Raw genomic sequence first — 14182 nt, 5'->3', positions numbered from 1 at the left:
TGTTGAAAGATCAAAATTAAAGAGGTGTATCTGTAAAATTTCAAAGGAAGCCAACTGAGTTCTCTAACATTTGGTGGTTCCTCCAAAACAAATGGCTTTAAGTCCCCAACTTGCTTCTTTTGTGCAGTGCTTCTGCCTGCAATTTTTAATTAACTACCTCCATTCTTACCGACGAGTGACCGAATGCATGCGAGCTACAATGCATGCCTCTACTAAACAGATGTAGGTATGATTTTAAAAGGGAGATAACTAGTTAACAACATTTGCATGTTGCAAAGAGGCTCAATTAGTGTAATAATTCAGAAATCTTGCTTTTAGCCTGCTCCCTGCATAGCTGTGCTGTACTGAATACAATCTGCACACTAAAGATACCATGTTTGCAGTTAAAAATCCCCAGAGACTTTAGACCCATACATAAAGATACTTATTTCGTTCTTTTCTGAGACACTGACCTGTATCCTCATTTAAAAATGAACACCACATCTTTATGTTATTAAATCTTTGTTTTGATCTATTAGTATTCACCAAAGTGCCATTTCATACAACCCCGCGATGAATAGGCAAGGCTGGAGGTAACCATCTGCAGCTTTAGAGTCTGCGTTTGAATTGATGAAAAGAGCTTTGTGTTTTCATTGCCAAGTTTGATTCTTCCAGTCATTAGACATTCCCCTCAGATCGCATCAATGAAGCGGACTCCCTTACACCCATGTGTTAAATTCTCTTCTCCTCATGGTTTCCTTTGCCAGCTATACTCCAGAAAGACTACTGGGTCTCAGCCACATTCTTCTCACAGCTGTGTTAAAAAAGAGCATCAGAGGGTCCTCCCAAAATCCATATGTGTATCTGGTCAGTCCCCTGTTGGAGGGTCACCTCACATTGTGGTGTGATTATTCAAATATTCATTCTTGTTCTTGAACTGCACTGCTCAGATCACTCTGGGGAAGATTAGGCCCTCCAGCTAGCACTGGAGAACATCTTGGACGTTGATGCGAAATGCACACAGCTCCTGCACTTGGGAGGCAGATTAATTTTACTTGTAGAAATGGGGAACTTTAACCACTTAATAAACGCTGGCTTCTTATTTCTCTCTGGTTTTATTTAACTGGTGTTCTTTTCAACAGTGTCGAATGCTGGTAAGAGCTGTTTGTTTTTGTTGAGTCACTGATCTGCTTATTTCTCAGCATCGGTTAGGAAACTAAGTGAACAACTATGAAAGCACAGAGAATATGTTCAGAAATGCTAGAGAGAGATCCAGGACTACTCAAAAAATGGGTGTGCTCCAGGAGCAATGAAAGTTAAGTGGACAAAAAAAAATCACACCTTAAGAGGTAAAGCAAATGTCATTAAGGGTAGTATTTATTTTATGAGAGTAATTTCCTTTGATAAAACTATCTGCTTATTCAGAAGATCATTTAGTATTATGTGTTTAATCCACTGAACTGTTTTACCCAAATTGCCAACTCTCCTGATTCCTTCCTTAAAAGACATTAAAAAAAATAATCCAATGTCTCTTGAATAAGGACAAATGAAGCAACAATTTCTGATTTACATCACTTTTGTGTTTGCTTTGCTCGTAGGCAGAGCCACCTCGACCAAGTGCTCAGGCAGCAGGTTTCTCACCATTTATGCCTGTTTTCATACCTGTGTATTTCAGCACTGCACCACTGCTTTGTGGATCGGTGTTTGCTTTTAGAGGCTTACACAGACATTCTACACTCGCCACCTCCACTGCCACCTTACACGGCTATGTGAGTGTGCAAGTGTGACTCTGCTCACACACATCACTGAGCTAGAATCATTACATTGTGAGAAAGACAAAAAATAAAATAGAAGCCCTCAACAGACAAATTGCATTAAAATTCACTCTGGCTGCAAAGCTGTCGCAGGAAAATAGAACATTTCCTGGAATAAACCACATCAAAAGTGGCCTCAACCTTTACTGATAATTGGCTAATATTGATTCGGTATTACATTATAACCTCCTCTGATCTCACTGACATCAGTAGCCACTCCTCAATCCCAGAGGCTCCAGCAGGAAGGACAGTTTTAAAATGTCTTGCTTCCTCTGCTGGCAGAGGCATTAATTAATTCGCAGGCTTTTCCAGCCACCTTCTCCAGGTCAGCTCCATTTCCCTGCTGAGGCTGCACCAGCTGGCTCCTGGCTTCTTCAGCAGGACAAACTTGCAGGGGGCCTGTGGCACCGTGCCAACAATCCTGGTGAATTCTGCACCTTTGTCCTAATTCTTTGTTTTTAAACCATGACTTAGAAGCATTAATTAAATATAGCAAATGACAGTCATGGCAACTCTACAGAGTGTGGGCTAAAATATTAATTATTGTGCAGATTACAATAATTTCCTGTTGAATAGGTAGACAGTGTTACACACGTGCATAGATGTGTTTGCTTTAGGAACCAGAATAGTGCACTCTTAAAAGGCTAATTGTGTACCTTGTTAATGTTTCAACATCAGAATAGCGTCAAACAAATGCTGCTAGACCTGTGTGGTCAATCTCTGAGCATCAACACTTTCTGTTTCACACCATCACTCCTGCTAGGATGGCGAGTCATAGGGAGGAGGCAGAGAGTTGCGATTTGTATCTCGTGCTGCAGTACACCACTCTGAGATGTTCAGCCTGCTTGAGAAGGAGCTGAACTTCACTATATCCAAGTTCACTATAAGCAGATTCCAGTATATCTCCTTTCTGTTTCACAGCTGCTGTTTCATGTGGAATAGAATCCAGAAATTTTCTTAGCTGCTTTGTGTCCTGTTGAAAAACACAGGACCACTGCTCTGACTTAGAAAGAAACAGTTGCAGGTGGGTCCATAAATAGTACGTGATGGAGAAACTACAATTCTGTTTCAAGCTCTGCATGTGATGCTGAATGCAAACACTGAAGTTTGCAAGAATATGAAAAAAAAATTCCTTAGTGTTGCCAGAGAACAGATTAGCAAAGGCACAGTGAACATCACTAAATCACATGGTATGAAGATACAAACTACATCCTCGTTCAACATTACTTTAATTATTCTAATGTTCTTTCTTGAGCTTATACCTTTTTCCTCTTCTGGTTTTTAATTGTTGCTACATTGTTCAGACATTTTACTGACTAATACCAAGAAAACACTTCCCTCATATGCCAGAATTTACTTGAGCATTTAAAAAGAAGTCAAGAAGATACACTTTAGACCTCCATGTAGGCTCTGAATTGTAGCGTCACATTTTAGATGACAATAAGCATCCACTTTAAGACAGTGCTAATAATTAATACTCCCGTAATTAATACCAGGAAGCCTCTGCATCGACAGGTTTATAAATTGTCAGTTCCTTTTTGAAATGTTGAACATCCTACATCTTTGAAATAAAAAGCCAAGCTAACAAATGAGTTCCTGCCTAATTGCCAAACACTGATTTGTATAAAGTGGTTGAGGTTACAAAGAAATTGGGAATTCTCAGCCTGGTTTCCCTGCTGATGAGGACGAACTGTCTGTGTAGCTCTCCCAGAGGTGTCAGAGGAATCTCTATAGTGTCACACAAGGGTTCTTAGCTCAAAGTAAACACACTTTCCACAAACTCAGCTGCTTAATCTGTTTGCAGGTTGAATTATAAGATGGGGATGGATGACTCCGGGTGCTGGGAAGACGCACAGAGCATTTCCACAGTTTCTTGGTAAAAAGGGCACGCTATTGTCATCAAAAGACTTCACCCAATTGTTTAATTTTGCTATAGGCTCAGTGGTCTGATCTTAGCAATAAATGAAAACTAACCTGACCAAAATTTTCCCAAGTAGTTGAGCACGTTAAATTGCATAAATGCTTTTCACTATGGCACCACCACTTTAATTCAGGTTGTGGCTGCACTTCCACTCTAGCCACCCCGGTTACACAGGATCAAACAGGACTCAGCATTAAAAAAAACAAACCCCAAATCAAGTAACAACTCTTAAATATCTATGGTTAGTAAATGCTTATCAATACAATGAAACAAAAAAACAGCTTTAAACAATACACAAAAAGGTTTATACAGTATTCTTCTTACCATGCTGAAGCCATTTTCTGTAGGTTTATTTTTATCAAGCATGCATCAAATATATCTAAGTGATCAGTAGAAAGATTCAAATGATTCACAGACAACCACTGCAGGTGTTAAAGTCATGATTCAAATATGTATTTTCATCTATCTACATCCATCTATCTATCTATCTATCTATCTATCTATCTATCTATCTATCTATCTATCTATCTATCTATCTATCTATCCATCTTATATTTTAGGTAGTTACAAATAAATTACAAATGGAAAAAAATAATTTTAAAGGAGAACTCAGCATTTTATTTCTTTTTTAATAGGAAGAATTCCTGTTAGATCCTTGCAATATATTCTAAACCGCTTTCTGGCTACTCTGAAAATATACTGCAGACATTGAAATTGAAGATAAAGAAGGACAGGCAGGAAAATTTGCATCAGTTCAGCAAAGACCAGCTTGGTAGAGTGAGAGAAGGCTACTTTGCAGCTGATGAATGCAATGCAGAGATGAGAAGTGCCAGACTGTGAAGAGGCTCTGCCTACATGTTTGCCTGTGTCCCAGCAATCAGACTTTCAAAGGTTCATGTGCTAGTAATAACAAACATGACAGTAAGGACTTCAGTAGAGATGAACTTCAGGAGTTCAGTAACCTTTTAACTGGGAATCTTATGACGGGAAAGAAAATACAATCCCTGTTCACCGACGCAGAGACTTCCTGTTGGTTTTGAAGCCACCCCTAAATAACCTGATTAGCATTTATTGTGGTGAGTAACCTGCCAGATGCACAACAGGCCAAAAATGAGAACCCTCATATTCTATCATGCAATTAAAAAGGCAAATACTCAGTTGCTATGGGATTGCCATGGGGTACAAAGTGAAAACCATTCAGAGAAGGAAACACTTCCTCTGTGCCCTGCACGTGAAGAAAGCAGTTTCCATAACAGTAACGAGAGGCATACTGACTTGTGCAATACTATAAGATTGTTAAAATGCTTGGCTTCACACAGAGCAAGCAACGAGCAGAAAGGCTGACAAAGAAGGAATCCTTTTAAAGGACCTTTTCTAAGTACTGCCACACTTTCACTTGCAGACAAACTGTGAGATGAAACAACATTTCATTTGGTTTATCAGCTGCAATTTTTCTTGAAAGAAGGCAAGCGACTTACTTCTGAACCTTTTCATTGGCTTCCTGTGAAGCCTCCAGGGCTTTCTTGAGCTTCAGCTCTGTGTCCTTTTGCTCTGACTGAGCTTGCTGCAGCTGAGCTGCCAGATCTTCAATCTGGCGATAGGCAAGGGTCACAACATCTTCCCTGCCTTGCAATCCACCTTCAGAAGTACCGAAACTACAGCTAAGCTGGTCCTTCAGATTCATTCCTCCAGACAAAGATTTGTATAAGCTGGGGAAACAAAACAATATACATTATCAAGTTTCAGTTTAAAGCTGAGCTTCAAGAATATTACACTCAGTTTCATTAATATTTTTAAATACCATCACACATGGATCCACAGGCATTAATACAACCCCAAATTTATCTCAAAAGTGCCCGAGAATAAAGTTAAGATTCTATTCCCACAAGGCTCTTCTAGAAGCGTGTAACAACTACCAGAGGTTTATTGAACAAAAAATTCAAAGGCAGTATTTTCCAGCTTTAGCATCTTCCTGATCACCTTTGAGCTTCAGAAAAAGTTGTTAATGTGATTTATACAATCATGAAGTTGAATTAATCACTGTAAGTTACTGATGTGTTATTAACTCATGTTACACAGAGCTCTCTTTTAGCAAGACACACAGCAATTACAAGGGGTCTAGTTGTGAAACTCTAGACTTTCCAATACAACAAAAGGAATACAAATACCACAATGCAGAATTAAAAATCATTAAACCAGCAGGATTGCTTAGAAATAGAAATGATTTGCCCATTGTTAACCAATTCTGAAGGTTTGTGGTCAGTATTTTAGTGAGAGGAAACACAAAATATTTCTTAATGCTGGTTTAAATAAACTGTTAACATCTGTACTAGAAAGCAGCGTGTCTTAAATAGCATATCTGTGGTAGAGAGAGAAAGGTAACTTGCCAGCATCAGGGTTTCATCACAGGACATTTCAAGATCTATAGTGTCCTCTACCATAATTTCCTGCAAGGTCCTTTCTAACCCAGAGTTTTGGCTTCTCTCTGGCAAACTGTAGATGTGTTTACTATCTATTTCATGCTGAAGTGCCATGCATATATATTCAGCCCATTCAGTTTTATACATGATTTTGGGGTATATTTATAGGGATACCAAATCACAGAGCACAGAAATAATACACTTTGATTGTACAACCCAGAATACAGTACTACCTGCTTTGTATTTGTGTGCCAGGAAGTTCTGGACAAATCAAAGGGAGATGTGAAATGAAAAAATAAACTGAATACAGTCTGAAGTCAACAGATTCATGAAGCTAAAATAAATAAATATGCCTGGATCAGCTAAAAGTAGCTATGGAAAATGAGTAAACAGATTTGTTACCTGCATATAATGAGAAGAAATTAAAAAAGGAGAATAAAAGAAGATGGTGCATCAGGTGAAAAAAAACCTCAACAAAGCCTGTTGACTGTGGAATTATTTCCCAAGGAATCAGTAGGCAATCAGCTGTTTGAGTTAGCGAGGTGCAACAATAGAAATCACATTAAAAGCTGATGACCAATGAAAGAACCTGCACCAGCAACCTCTCAATGGAATTAGCAACCAGAATAAACCAAACCAGGCTGGAAGAGAGCTTCAAGATCATTGTGTCCAACCCATCAACCAATCCAACCCACCCAAACAGCTAACCCATGGCACCAAGCACCCCATCAAGTCTCCTCCTGAACACCTCCAATGATGGTGACTCCACCACCTCCTTTGCTTCCCATGTCATCATAGTCATCATTCATTGCTAAATTTTACACCAGTGGAAAACGATGCTGGTAGTACAAGAAACCTGAGGAACACAGTTTTAACAATGGTGACAGCGGCAGGATGTCACCATGAGCAGTGGTATTAGATAAATCATTTCACTCACTTCAAAACAAGTTCATGACTATCAGAAGCTGTTCCTGGACTGTTAAATATGACTCGAGACCATCCCTCTGACTGGTGGCCACACAAGTATCAAACATTAATTCAATGTGGATTTCTAGTAGCTGCATACGCTGTTAACAATACTTAAGCCACAGTCTGCCTGACAGCTACCAGGCTGCAACAGCATATTTTCTTCCTTTCCAGTTTATTAAGGTATTTGTATGGAAAACACCCTTTGTTCCAACAGCCCATGGAGGAAAATCATACACAAACTAAAATATAATATACATGCACAAGCAAAGTGTGGATGAACTAATAGAAATCCAGAAGCTAAAAGGTCAGAGTCTTGATATGTCATTACGTCTACTACCTGCAGTTGCCTGAAAATAATGTGAAGAACCTTTTCAATTAAATGAAGACATATTGAAAACATAAATATTTATAAAGGGGCATTATAATCCCTAGAACAGACTCATCAAAAATAAAATTACTTTAACAGTTGCACATAAAATTTACTGGCTGAAGGTCCACTATGGTCAAGCATTGATCATCATGGAAAAACACAAAGGTATGCAAATAATGCTGAAAGCCAGCTACCAAAATACCACTGCTGCCTGCTTCTCAAATGCCTGGCACAAGATTAAAAGAATGAAGGGAAAAAAAAAGGACAGAAGTTAAACTGTTCAGTGAATATATGGGGCCCTGATGAAAAAAAAAAGAGAGAGAGAGAGGATCGCCTAAATATTCTAACTTGTTCACACCAGCTGAGAGGCTTCCTGTCCTCCCCCCCCTCATCTCAGCACTGGTTAGGCCACACCTTGATTACTGTGTCCAGTTCTGGGCCCCTCTATTTAAGAAGGACATTGAGACTCTTGAACATGTCCAGAGAAGGGCAATGAGGCTGGGGAGAGGCCTCAAGCACAAGCCCTACGAGGAGAGGCTGAGGGAGCTGGGATTGTTTAGCCTGGAGAAGAGGAGGCTCAGGGGAGACCTTACTGCTGTCTACAACTACCTGAAGGGTGGTTGTAGCCAGGAGGGGGTTGGTCTCTTCTCCCAGGCAGTCAGCACCAGAACTAGAAGACACAATCTCAAACTGTGCCATGGGAGGTTTAGGCTGGAGGTGAGGAGAAAGTTCTTCACAGAGAGAGTTGTTAGCCATTGGAATGTGCTGCTCAAGGAGGTGGTGGAATCACCATCCCTGGATGTGTTCAAGAGGGGATTGGATGTGGCACTCAGTGCCATGGTTTAGTAGTCATGAGGTGTTAGGTGACAGGTTGGACTTGATGATCTTTGAGGTCTTTTCCAACCTTATTGATTCTATGATTCTATATTCTACAGTACTGGGCCTGTGTAACAGTTTAGTGCAAAGGCTAAACCTCCTGCTCCCTCAACACGAAAGTGAGGGGAAGAGTAACACCCAAAACTCAGGGCTGAGATAAAAAGAGAAGAGTTTAATGTAGCATAAGATATCATAAGCACAATGTGTAATTATCTTAGCTAATGATCTAACTAATTTAATAGTACAGAACAAGAGGACACAGTATTAAGCTGAGCCAATAGAGGCTTAGGCTGGATGTTAGGAAGAAATTCTTCACAGAAAGAGTGATGGGCCATTGGAATGTGCTGCCCAGGGAGGAGTCACCACCACTGGAAGTGTTTAAGAAGAGACTGGATGAGGCACTTGGTACCATGGTTTAGTTGATTAGATAGTGTTGGGTGATAGGTTGGACTTGATGATGTCGAAGGTCTTTTCCAACCTGGTTAATTCTGTATTCTGTAATGCATGATTACCTTAGTTTAGCCTATTTGCAGAAGCAGCACAGTGAAATACATAGGGGGAAAAAGAAGAAACACAACAGCATAAAACAGAAAACCAAAACCTGCAGCTACCCTACCTGACCCACTCCATGCCTGCAGAAAAGAGCCAGCACCCAAGAAACCAGAACCCAGAACCAGCAACTGGAGCAGGAAGCCTTCCATGTTGCAACCTGAACTTCAAGCCACATAATACTTTGCTCTGGTCAGTGCTTTCCTTTTTTTTTTGAAGCTGGCATGACTGCAGCATGGTATGAATAACAGCAGTAGCCTCATCTCAGTCCATAGTAGTCTGTGTGACTACAACTGGGCTGCTTCTTAAAGACAGAACAATACACCATGCAATCTACTATTGTGCGTTTTAACTCATAAGGATTGCATCTGATTGATCAATTGATGTATATCTTCTGTATCCACTGTGATTCCTCCAGAGACCTCCAATATCATCAAGTCCAATCAATCACCCAACATGATCTAATCAATTAGACCATGGCACTAAGTGCCTCAACCAGCCTCTTCTTAAACACCATCAGGGATGTTGACCCCACCACCTTCCTGGGCAGCCCGTTGCAGTGGGCAATCTCTCTTTCTGTGAAGAACTTCTTTCTAAGATCAAGCCTAAACTTCCCCCTGCACAGCTTGAGGCTGTGTCCTCTTGTTCTGGTGCTGACTGCCTGGGAGAAGACATCAACCCCCACCTGGTTACAACCTCCCTTCAGATATAGTTGGCAATAAGGTCACCCCTGAGCCTCCTCTTCTGCAGGCTAAGCAACCCCAGCTCCCTCAGTCTCTCCTCATAGGGCTTGTGCTCCAAACCTCTCATCAACTTTGTTGCCCTTCTCTGGACACATTCGAGCAACTCAACATCTTTCTTAAACTGAGGGGCCCAGAACTGGACACAGCACTCAAGGTGTGGCCTAACCATGCAATTACCCAACTTCCATCATTATGTGCTTTGCTAAAATACCTTTATTTAATAGGCTCCTATTAATCTAAAATGTCTTCATTAATATCCTAAAAATTATGTCTTTTAAGCATACTGATGTTCTAAATAAAAACTAAACAGGAGTTCTAGGCCTGAAGAATGAGTCACAGAAGCACTCAGTTGCTTGACTTAAGTAATTCACATGTTCTTTATAGTAATCCTTTCATTTTACTATGATAATACAGGACCTTTCTTGCTCCACCTTGGGCCTGAGAGCTTCCAGGGCCCAAATTAACTGTGTCCAGGCAGAAGAAAAAATTACAAGTGATGATGTCACTTATGCAACTCCTTTAGATACCAAGAAGTTTCTTCAGCCCCCAAAGTCAGAGTAGCTTCAAGCCTGCTTAAAAAATTTCACCAGTTGAAACTGCTCCCAGAGGCACTTGTCTTTGGCTGAAAATCAACTATATGAAATGCTGCTCTTATAACACTCTTTGCCAGGCATACTTTTGCTGCAAGGTGGGAAATTATTTTTCCACCTGAAGCAATTACTGAACAACATAGAGAAACCTTTCACCTAAAGGAATCAAAAAAAACCTCTCATCAAACCCCTAACATTCTCCATCTATCCCCTTCCTCCTCTCCTGCCCCAGTGATAAACACATACAATGTTTTCAAAAGCATGCAGGTCTGACCTTGTTTTTTACCATGAATGTTTCTGACACCCTACTTCTGGAGAACTCTCAGAGCTCAGCCTGCATTCAGGATAGCTTTGAAGAGAGTCCCTTCAAGCCACTGAGTGCACTCAAGGGCCAGGCAGCACTGGTACTTGAAAAACACTACCTCAAAGGTGCTCTTAGGAAACACTGCAGTAATACAATATTAATATAGAGCCCACAAGACCTGGGAGGACTTTGGCATTTTGCTGTAAAGTGGAGGATATAAAATGGTCAAGTTTGCATTGCATGTGAATCAGAAGGCTGACAGCTGGTAGACTGGTAAAGAGATGGCACTGCCCTACCATAGACAAATATTTTACTAGCCTTTGACTGTAATTATGGGAGTTATTAGGACTGTGTTTTATCCTCAGTGCAACCACCCAAGCACCTCTCACTAACGTAACTGAAGGCAGCAGCTGTTTTAGACTCTCTGGTGCACAGGCCACAGACCATGTTAGGACAGCAGTGCATGTTGTGTGCAAGGCAGAATATGTCTTGGAATTGTCACAGTCCATCACAGGCTCTCATTTTCTCTCATATGTGGTGCACTCACACATTCTTATCTACCATGAGCTCAGGCATCCTCTTTATTTTCTATTTTCTCACCAGATCAAATGATCCCTTAATCAAGTACTCATGGCACAGAGCCCACCACTGATTTTCTTCTCTGTGGTGGTTGGTGATATACCCTGGGTATTTTACAGGATAACATGTTGACAGATTAGTGCTGACCAGAGTTCAGAGGGTTGTCATCAGTGGCACAGTCAGCTTGGATGCCTGTGGGCAGTGGTGTTCCCCAGGGATCAGTACTGGGTCCAGTTTTGTTCAATACTTTTATCAGTGACCTGGATGAGGGAATTGAGTGCATGCTTAGCAAGTTTGCTGGTGATACAAAACTGGGGGGGTGGCTGACACCCCATCAGGCTGTGCAGTCATCCAGTGAGATCTGGACAGGCTGGAGAGCCGGGTGCAGGCAAACCTCATGAAGTACAGTAAGGACAAGTGCAGGGTCCTGCATCTGGGGAGGAATAACAGCAGGCACCAGTACAGGCTAGGGGCTGCCCTGCTGGAAAGCAGCTCTGTGGAGAAAGACCTTGGAGTCCTAGTGGGCAGCAAGTTCTCCATGGGACAGCAATGTGCCCTTGTGGCCAACAGAGCCAATGGTATCCTGGGGTGCATCAAGAAAAGTGTGTCCAGCAGGTCAAGGGAGGTTCTTCTACCCTTCTACTCTGCCCTGGTGAGACCACACCTGGAATACTGTGTCCAGTTTTGGGCTCCCTAATTCAAGAGAGACAGTGAGCTGCTGGAGAGAATCCAATGGAGAGCCATGAGGATGATTAGGGGACTTGAGCATCTCCCCTATGAAGAAAGACTGAGAGCCCTGGGGTTGTTTAGTCTGGAGAAGAGAAGCCTGAGAGGGGATCTCATCAATGTCTATCAATATATGAGGGGTGAGTGTCAGAGACAAAACTATACCCAGATGGTCTTGGATGCCAAGCAGCAAACATTTTCATTTGGGCCTCACTTTCACTGTTGAGGACTACTGTAGTACCCAGAGCATTCCCTTGTCCCTAGCTTGAGAGAGGCAGTAAGGACATGGGACGATTTCATCATCTGTGCTCTTCCTGAACTCAAACAACTGCTGAGACATCCTCTCAACAGGTAATAATCAGAAACTTCCATTACAAGCTCTTCCTCTACAGAGTTGCACAGTAATCAGATATCTCCAGCTGACTTCATGCAACCACTGGGCAAAGTGCTCAGATAGCACAGCCTAACATGACAGCGATCTGCACATGACGTCCAGCACCACCTATCATTCCTCACAGTCACCACACTGTCAAATGGTCCAAGCTTCCCCCAAAATAGTTTCTGGGTCAATAATGTTTAGTTGAAACAGGGCAAAACATACATGATACCAATGAGTGTAAAGCATTTTTTGAGATTTTTGCAGCTGTGGCATTAATCCTCTTCAGCTAGTTCTACAGATCCAGTTAATAGCTTGCAGCTAAGAAATCCACCTGAATTTCCTAGCACATAATGCACCTGTAGCTGGGGTCTTTCTTATCTCTGATTACCTAGCACCTGGAAGTCAATAACTTAGCATCAGCTTTTTCACACATACAACTCTCAGGCATAATGCATCTTAGTTTACAGAGGAGATGACTGTAGATTTTATGCTTTAATCTTGAGTATTGCTTGATGTATATTAACAGCAATTCCACAATGTCCCTGTGTTAACTGCAAGACAGATTCACAGGCTTTCAGGTTCCCCCCCCCCCCGCCTTTTAATTAGGGGGCTGTGTTTTCAATACAACAGCAACTACTGTGAATACCCTTAATAGGTGTTCAAAACCAGATTTGATGTGGCACTTGGAACCATGGTTTAGCTATCAGGTGGTGTTAGGTAATAGGTTGAACTTGATGACCTCTATGGTCTTTTCCATCCTGGTTGACTCTGCGATTCTGTGCGTGATTAATGGATTTGCTAGACTACATGTTATTCCCAGAACCAAGCTCGGTGTAAAATGTTTCTGTCATGTTTGGACAGGAAATGGGCTGTATCAATAGATTACAGCCTAAGAATTCACAACAATGCAACTATGCAGCCCTTAAGGTTTGTTTTTAAATAACAGCAATGTTGAATTGGAAAACCAAAAAACTGTATAGTGTTTACTTTATTGTACTGGAAGTCACAAGTAAGAATTTTGCTCTCCTGTATCTGTTCTTTATTGTCAATTCATATGCTTTGGCCATTCTTAAATATTTGCCAATGGCTTTAGTTAACAAAATAATTTTAGCTTAGTATTTGTAATACTGTAGTTATTCCCTACAGTAACAGATTGTTTAGATAACACTGCAAATACAGAGGGAACCTTATCTGTTAATCGAAGACAGAACTGGCATCAAGTCATCGAGAGTGACCTCAGTATTTGAATATAAAGGATGTTTTAAGATGGTGCCAGCAGCTCCATGTTTTACCATGCCTCACAAAACCTCAGCCACTTTCTCCAGGAAGTGTGAGCATCGTGGCAGGGCCAGAGCAGATTCTGGCTCAGCTGCAGGCAAACAGGGAGGAGGGGCACAGCCAGCTAAAAGACAAGAGGTATTTTCACCTTCCCAGTCCCCAGGCTGAACTGGCAGCCCCTGTACCTCTCTGCTGGTTGCTGGAGGCCACTCGATTGACATGGATCACTGAAGGGGTGTGTGTGTGTGGGTGGTGTAGAGCCAGCAACTTTGGCTTTGGGCCAGCTGGGAAATTGCCTACGTCAGGGATTTGCAGAAACACTAACCTGGTGGAAAAGGGACAGGATCTTGTCCTAAAGGTCACAGTGGCTTATTTTTTTATACTTTGAGTATGCTTTTGACACTAATTTTAACAAGGGTGCACCTTTTTCCTTAAAGCTGAACTTAATTAAGAAAGCAGTAATTCTTGTTATGTGCCAAGATAAGTCACTGGTATACCAACCAAAACAGTTAAAAAATAGATGCAGTATTACTTTTCCCCTTTCTTCACAGATCACAGAGGAGCGGGGATTGGAAGGGACCTCCAGAGATCATCGAGTCCAACCTCCCTGCTAAAGTAGGGTCAACCATGGCAGGTTGCCCAGGACCACAATGTCCAGGTGGGTTTGAAATTTCTCCAGAGCAGG

General features: G+C 41.5%; 1 protein-coding gene across 4 annotated transcripts in view; it reads right to left on the bottom strand.

The window, feature by feature from the left end:
- Positions 1-14182, bottom strand: part of MIPOL1 (mirror-image polydactyly 1) — a 224678-nt gene that overhangs the window by 17971 nt on the left and 192525 nt on the right. For all 4 annotated transcript variants that reach the window (XM_068165582.1, XM_068165581.1, XM_068165584.1 and 1 more), the window contains one exon: positions 5193-5423. In XM_068165582.1, the coding sequence (XP_068021683.1) occupies positions 5193-5423 (231 nt within the window). The remainder of the gene's footprint in view (positions 1-5192; positions 5424-14182) is intronic.

Source organism: Melanerpes formicivorus, unplaced genomic scaffold (assembly GCF_026170545.1).
Source record: "Melanerpes formicivorus ecotype bairdi unplaced genomic scaffold, bMelFor1.0.p_v2 SCAF_90, whole genome shotgun sequence".
In the NCBI taxonomy this organism is placed as follows: domain Eukaryota; kingdom Metazoa; phylum Chordata; class Aves; order Piciformes; family Picidae; genus Melanerpes; species Melanerpes formicivorus.
Note: the sequence above shows the minus strand (reverse complement) of the source record. Positions and strands in the feature narration are given on the sequence as shown.